This window comes from Garra rufa, chromosome 17 (genome assembly GCF_049309525.1).
Source record: "Garra rufa chromosome 17, GarRuf1.0, whole genome shotgun sequence".
Classification (NCBI taxonomy): Eukaryota; Metazoa; Chordata; class Actinopteri; order Cypriniformes; family Cyprinidae; genus Garra; species Garra rufa.
Window position 1 is genome coordinate 32,266,846 of NC_133377.1, and position 8,264 is coordinate 32,275,109.

The window sequence follows — 8,264 nt, forward strand, 5'->3', positions numbered from 1 at the left end:
TCCTGTGGTGGCTGAATTTTCAGCATCATTACCTCACATGATGATCTTTTCAAATTCTAATATGCTGATTTGCTGCTCATCAATGTTAAAAAACAGTTTATGCTGCATTATATAATTTTATGGAAACCATGAAACAGTTTCAAAAGGTCAAAAGAATATATATATAACTTTAGCAACATCTTTCAGCTACAAATAAAGCTATAAGAGAGAGAAAGAAAGAACATTTTATTGCATTAAATTACAGTATTGACGTGTAAGGCTTAACATTTCTTCACTTGGGACTTAAAACTCACCTCTATCGGTTTATGAAGTGACCTTCAACTTAATAATAATGGAAATATGTAACAGAAGCAACTGCTTCTGATGTCTCAGACTTACTTGGAGCGAACAGACAGGTGAAACTAGATGGCAGCAGCTTAAAAATAAGAAAAGTCAGAGGGCACTATTAGAATAAAACCTAAAATTAACCTGAGGATCGGTTGTCTTTATGGACAGAACTGGATAAGATGTGATAAGAGGTACAAATTCACCAGAAGACATTTGAGAACTTCCTGTCTGTCACTCCCTGGGCCTCCATCACCCTCTTTCTCTCCCTCCCTCCTTCCCTTCATTCGTCTGACTCATTCTTTGCAGTCCTTCTCTCTCTCTCCCTCCTTGTGATTCCTCCTGCCCCTTCTGCCTCCTCCTCCTCCTTGAGGAGTAAACCTCTCAATCATACTGAGCCAGTCACCTTGGACCGTGTCTGTCACCACACAAGCTGGATCATGCAATCACATGCAAACACACACACATGCAGGAGACTGAGTGTGTGTGGGAGAGAGAAAGGTAGAGAGACACCATCTGCATGTCAGCCTGTCTGTCCCTCTTTCAGAGCCTGAAATTAAATCAATACAAAGAGGCATCCCTGAGTAACGCAATAGCTCCGAACAGAACAAACACGTACAGAGAGCGACCCAGTGCAAACATCGGCATTAGTGCCAAGAGCTCAGCCATCCACCTGATGCCCTCTCAAACACACCTACATGACAGTTCTCACCCACAATCCTGTGACAAACAAATACACATGCTGTTTTTATTGATCTACATGTACATTTAACAGATGCTTTTACCCAAAGAGACCTGGAAAACACAAGCTATTTATCATATAGGACTCAGCAATATAAAATGTCACTTATTTCAATAGTAAACTAGAACACTACACAGCTAGAGTAGACAAAAACAGAAAAGAAAGAGAGAAGCAAGAGAAAAGTCATTTATTACACAGCAGTGTGTGATTGGACTTCTCTCAACTTATTGCTTGTTACATTCACTCCTGAGACACTTACTTGGGATTGAACCATAAGGTCAGATCATTCATCATTCGGCTACAGTGACAATACTGTTACACTGGAATATGCATTAAGGAATATATATAAAGCATTACATAAAAGCAAGCAAATATATCATAATATAGCAAATAAATCATATGATAATATATTTTTAAATAAATAAGTGTTGCAGAATATATAGGAAAACAAAAGCAATAGCTATAAAAAGAGATCATCATTATAATGTTTTTTATTAATACACACACACACACACACACACATATATACATATATTTGTCATATTCTATTCTAACTGGTCAATCACAGTATTCCATGGCATCTATATATTATATATATATACATTATATATTATATATTAAAACTTATTTATAATTATTTATCCATATACCATCAAACCAAAAATTATTCAGACACCAGATGTAATTTACTAGTGGGTGCAGGACACTATTGTTTGTTTATGTAAGTAAAGATAGCAAAATAAAGTAAACTAAACCGTGACATATTATATGCAAGAATTCTTCATAAAGTGGACTACCAGTAAAATTGATAAAAATTTAGGACCAAAATATTGATTTTACACTTTGACCTGACCATGTTTTGTTACATACCTTTCTATCAAAGTATGACATTATCGAGATTAATTTATTCTGACACAGTTTAACTATTGAAGTTAAAACTATAGTTTTTAAACTATAGCGAATAAACTGTGAGAAATGTTGAAGGTGTCTGAAAAAATTTGGTTTGACTGTATATGTATGGCCTATAAGATATGCAAATTATATCATAATATATTTAGGCAGTGTCTCCTCAAAATATTGGATGAGAAAAAAAAAATCGTAGTACAAAACTAAAACAACACTAATATTACAAAATATAACATTACACTTATAAAATCAATCGTTTTTCTAAAGAAACATTGTCCAACAGCGACACCGCCAGGTAAAGTTACAGCTGGAGTTTGCGTCTCTCTGGCCTCCCCTGAGCCCATTTACCTCCATCGCGATATGATTGGATATGACTGGTTATGTTCGGCTGTGATTGGTTCATACGATTAATCCCGCCTCTTATGTGCGTGCGCGTTCGCGACTCAGTCGGAATACACAATAATGGCGTTAATGAGAAGACTAGTTTAAAGAAGTAAGTAAACAGCTCACACACTTAACATAATTACTTTGTTAGTCAAAATAAGATTTAAAATTGCATGAAAACATTATCTGTGGGAGTTTTTAGTGAGTAATCAGCTTGGTAAAATTTAAAGTAAACATCCAAGTCTGTGACCAGTATTCACCGAGCTTTGATGACTGATAATCCTAAAAATGTAAAAATAGTTAAAAGTTAGCTATTTAAAAGAATAGCTTAACATACGTTCACAAATAAAATGTATTATTTAAATTGTTACTGCCTTAAGGTATTATTATGGAATACATGTAAAATGCTTAAAAACACTAACTTCATGAGAGTCATATTTTGCTTTAATAAATAGAATATTGATTACATTATTGTGTAAATAATATTTATTTAACCAAGTAAATGTGACTGAGACATGGATTTACATTTGATTTAAAATCAAAATATAAAAATATATACCCACTTAATTCATGATATGTTAATGCCTAGTGCTGTGGCTACAGCCATAGATTGACCCTCACTGCTGATTGGTGAATTACAGAAGACTATAATTCAGTGAATATGTTTGACAGCTTGGCTAACATAACTACTTTAATGAGGAAAGCCTGTGAAGTGTCATTTCATGCTTGTTTACTGAAAGCTTCAAGAGGGTATTTCTAGTTTAATGCTTTGATTAGTAAATTGCGGTTGCCCTTTACAATCTGTCACCAGATTCAGGTATTACAGTAGTGCCCTTTAAAGGCTGTGGTTGATTCATTACATGATCTTGTGAGAGAAGCAAAAGCTGTGCAAGTGACTCTAATTAAAAACCCAAACCTGATCTATATGTGACCCTGGACCACCTTAAGTAGCATGCACTATTAGACATTTCAAAGGGTTTTTACAGTAACTTACTGGCAACACTGTTGCCAGTAAGTTACTGTAATTAGGATTTACAGTACCCAACTGTATTTCAGTTTACAGTAAGGTACTGTAGTAATGTACTGCCATATATTATTGTAATTCATTGTTTTGTATATAGATTTAATTAAATTTTACAATTTTATATAGAATTAATTTTATAGTTACTACTGATATTCAATTAAAACAGACACAATTATTCCAAAATATCACATTCTTTATTTAAACATTCCATATATAACACTGAAACACAGAAAAAAAATATTCCAATGCTGGAACACTGCATCTTCACTCTTTCTCCCATCAAATGGCATTCGAGGTGCTGCTCCAAAACATAGGTCACCTTTGCTCACAGTCCACTTTGTTACACAGAGAAATTTGTTCCCTGAAAAAAAAAAATTACACATTTGTAAAAGACAAACCCCCATATGGAATACACAAACCTCTCAAAATCATAGTGAAGTTATTATCTTACCATTAATTATTAGTCCCAGCGTGGGTAACCTGCTCTTGTCCTCTGTGATGCTTCATTTGAGTTGCCTTTAAACACACACAAAATGCAGTAAATATTAAATTCAATTTAAAAAAAGGCAGCTAGTCATAAAACTTTTGTTTAACCTAACGTTAGTTAACATACGATTTTGTATTCTCAACTATAGGCTACTGCTGAACATTAAATAACACCTGAACAAAATTTCACATTAGCTAACTTACTGTTAATATAAGATTATGCTTTGCGCGTTAAAATAATTTTATTTGGTAATTTAATAAGCTGACAGCGTCGTTTGTTAATTGAAAGTACGCAGCAGTTTACCGTGGTAAAGTTTATGTACCATAATGTTGACGAGTAAATGTTACTAGGTTAAACTGTTGGGCAAAAATCTGACAAACCACACACAAACAGACATACAAATAGCAAATATATATAAATATATTTTACCTTGCTTGCTTGTAAGGTGCGTCAATACACAGCGCAGATGCTCTCCGGAACTCTCCCACTCGCGGGTTCCATCCCCGGGGAAACCCCCGGCGCTGCCTCGCTGGTTCCGTGTCCTCAGACGCGAGCGGCGCGACGCGACAAAAGACAGTATAGAAACCATTATAATCCGTGAAACTATCCACAATAGATGCAGGACAGTAAACTGATGCCCCAGTATATTTTTGAAGTTCAGTAGTAGCCTACTCTAAATACGCTGTTCCACTCGCACTGTTTCTAAAACGAATGATAAACTCCTGTGGCGCAAAATCCTGTCAGTCAAAATGTAAGAAATGAGGAAAAGAATTATCTCAATGGAGTGGCGCCAAAGAGGTCGTTACCACAAATACAGTAGTATACCTCAATTTTTAAAAATACAGTTAATCTCTGTATGTGGTGTTTGACGTCACAGAAAATTCCCATGATGCAAAGGGAATTACAGTTATTTACTTTAAAGGGAATTTGCTGTTTTATACTGGATGATATACAGTAAAAAACTGTAGAAATTACAGAAATGTCTAACAGTGTGGGTATATTTGTAGCAATAGCCAAAAATACATGGTATGGTTTAAAATGATACATTTTTCTTTTTCATGCCAAAAATCATTAGGATATCATAAAGATATTTTATAATTTCCTACCGTAAATATATAAAAACTTAATTTTTGATTAATAATATGCATTGTTAGCTTCATTTGGACAACTTTAAAGGAAATTTCATCAATATTTTAAAAAATTTCAGATTCCAGATTTTCAAATACATGTGTCTTGGCCAATATTGTCCCATTCTAACAAACCATACATGAATGAAAATCTTACTTATTCAACTTCAATTCATTCAAAATGTATGAATTTCAATTTAAAAAATTGACCCTTATGACTGGTTTTGTGGTCCAGGATCACATATAAAGTTTGAAAGTATAATTCAAATGCAACGCACTTGTGATGATCAATGTAGACCTAAGAATGCTCCTATTTCTGGCAGTAGCAACAATTTGCTTTGTGAGCTCATAAAGTCAAGAATAACAAAAAAATCGATAACAGGGCCTTGGTTGAGCCATTAAGAGCGTCGGTGCAACATGTCGACAGCACATAAATTTCCCCGGCTTACATGAGAAGTATTTGCTTCACTCAAAATAAGGGGGCCAACAACCACAGGCCCATATCAGGCACTTGACCCATATTATTTAGCATGCATCTTGTCCTCTCTCCTCTCCTTTTCGGTCACTGTAAAGTAGACACTATTTATAGCCAAACACACTAAATATGCCATCCACGCTCCTCTCCAGAGCATATCAGATAGCTGGCCAATTTCAACTTGAAAATATAGGAATTTCATATATAATAGAAGTAATTCTATAAAAGATGATTTAATAAGTTACTCAGCAGGATATACTGTAAATACTGGCTTCCCTAAATACCCAATATGTCCCACTCTGACACTGCTTTATTAATATAAAAGAAACCTTCCATCTAGACTCTCTGTTCCTTTGCCATGACAGCTCAATGACAATGAAAGGTCAAATACGGCAGCATTTATTTATTTATCACTCCATCAGCTGCCTGGGTTTGTTTTGATACTGCGCTCTCGTCTTAATGGGCGTACGGTATCGTAAAACACGTTTAAGAGGAACAATTCAGTGGCTTCTCTCCAGGGTAGTTAGCCTGCCTGCCGTCTCACGGTTACAGCAGAATATTAATCGCGCCAAAACACCCGCAATTTGTCATCGACGGCTGCGTAACCGCGTAAGCGTTTGGCGGGAACAGGTGCCCACCGGTGCCGTTGACTTTGCAGAATTTGACCTACATGTGAGGCGCATCCAGCCGGCTCCGCGTCACACCTGAACGCTTTTTGCGCGTGAGCGCATGGACCCTGCACCTCTGATCCCGAAAAACACCCTCCTCAGTTAACCTGCATGTACGTACGTACGTAAACCTGTGAACTGCTGCTGTTTTCACACAAACAGCTCCTGGCGTGACCTTAGCACAGTGGCGAATCTTTGAGACCGTCCACTCCACAAATTTCACTTTGGTTCTTTAAAACCACTGGGCGAACGGTCTGTCTGCACCTACCGCATGCACGTGGACACATACGGCTATCAATTCCAGACGCACTAACGGCTCTCAAAAGCTGACACCTCATCCCGGCTTCCCACAAGCAGCGTGCCGAATCGCTGTCAAAGCCTGGAGGACAAACGGCCTTTAACCAAAAGGTTTCCATAGAAACACACACGTTTTCCCCGAGAGGGGGGATGCGTGCGAGCGTCGCCTATCGCTCCTCTAACCCCGGCTGGTCTCCTTTCAACCTGGAAAAGAAAGGCAATCAAAACGGAGAGGGTCTTACTGATGGTGCGGGAGCCGATACAGCCCATGGTGTCTCAGCGAGGGCCGGTTTGTGAACGAGGAACGAGAGCCACCCTCTCAGCAGACATTCTCTCCTTCTCTCTCTCTCTCTCTCACTCCTCTTCTTCTTCTCCGCGTCTCTGACTCTCCCCTCCTGTCTCTGTAAGGCTGTATGAGAGCGAGTGTGTGCGCTCGCCTCCAACACGCTCTCGCCGTCATCCACCCTCCCTCCTTCCTTGCCTCGCTGCAACCCCCTCAATACTCTCTGGTGAGCCGAGATATCAGAGTTAGTCAGTCACTAAGTCAGTGTGTCTGTGAAACGGGAGAGAACGGTGTGAAACTGCTCACCGTCCACTTATGTTCCCATAAATCCCTTTGTAATCGATACTACTGGTTGTAGCATCAAACAGCTGACAATGACATTGAGAAATGTCAATGACAACACAAGGAAAGAGCGTTGATCAGAAGTTTCACGCTATTCCCTGGAGTTCCCGGATCAATATCTTGAGTAATCGCAAGGGGCATCTCTTTTCTTTGGTTCTCTCCATTATCGTTTGACAATGCGGTGCATCTGTCTCCCCACCCAACTCTGCCGCCCCTCCCTTGCTGTTATTTTTCCTGTTGCGCTTGCACTCTCCAAAGCATGTACAAACATCTGTTTATCTCTCGGACTTGCTTTGCTCAAATCAAAGAGTTTTGCACATCTGTGTAAACCGGCTCATCATGTTTGCTTGTCATGTCCAGTGTGAGCCGTAACCTTGAATATACCCACACACGCTCATGCTGTCCAGACCGTACATGCGCACTCTCCCTCCCTCAAGCAAGCAAGGTTTCTTCCTTCTCCTTTTTTTAAACAAATTCTGTCACTGCATTCAGCCGGCGTTACAAGAAGAAGAACCTTTGAAGAGAAATGGAGAGGGCTAACCCAGGAGGTGTGCTTTGAATCATATTAAGGACCGTGAGGCTGAATTAGTATTCAGGAGGAAGAGAGAGAGAAAGAGCGAGAGTGATGAGGAGAGGAGAGGAAAGAAGGGATGACAGGGATGGGAGGAGGAAAGAAAGGATGAAGTATGTATGCGTGCGGTAATAGTACACGGGAGCTGTCCAAACAGATGCCGGGGTTGACAGCTTTTCCGCTTCGAAAGTCTGTTTCGATATGTACGATTCTCCAAGCATTTCATTTAACACTTTTCACTTGGTGTTATATTGCTTTACATCAAATCTACAACATGTTTTCTTTTCTAAAATAAACTTTTAGGTTTAAAATGAGAGCCTTTGCACATTCCTAGAAACTTACACTTTAAAACACACACAAATTTTTGTATTGGAGGAGGGTGGGGTGAGCTTTGTCGCTCCCCTAAACTCTAACTGATTTCATGACGAAAACACACCTGTGGGAACTCTTTTCGCAAGATGTGAAATACGTAACAAAAAGTATGTATCACTGCAGTTTTCAATGAAAATGAACACTAGAGGTGGTAGAACAGCGAGCGCTTGTAAACGTTTTTGTACACAGTTATTAGGGCTGAGCGATTTGGCCTAAAATCAAAATCAAAATCAAAAAAATTTAACCCGATTACGATTAATGA

The 8,264-nt window shown here is 38.4% G+C and overlaps 1 protein-coding gene and 1 long non-coding RNA gene across 5 annotated transcripts in view; both read right to left on the bottom strand.

Annotated features, from left to right (window-relative positions):
• Window positions 1-6,824, bottom strand: part of fam131ba (family with sequence similarity 131 member Ba) — a 44,744-nt gene extending 37,920 nt beyond the window's left edge. For 3 of the 4 annotated variants that reach the window (XM_073822510.1, XM_073822511.1, XM_073822509.1), the window contains exon 1: window positions 6,677-6,824. In XM_073822510.1, coding sequence (XP_073678611.1) covers window positions 6,677-6,704 — 28 coding nt within the window. In that variant the 5' untranslated portion in view covers window positions 6,705-6,824. The remainder of the gene's footprint in view (window positions 1-6,676) is intronic. The other variant, XM_073822512.1, reaches the window with a different exon arrangement.
• LOC141290335 (uncharacterized) lies at window positions 3,613-6,652 on the bottom strand. The gene is made up of 3 exons (XR_012340101.1): window positions 4,297-6,652; window positions 3,832-3,896; window positions 3,613-3,741 (listed from the first exon to the last, which is right to left on the bottom strand). It is a non-coding gene; the product is annotated as an uncharacterized lncRNA (long non-coding RNA).
• Window positions 6,825-8,264: the final 1,440 nt, after the last annotated feature.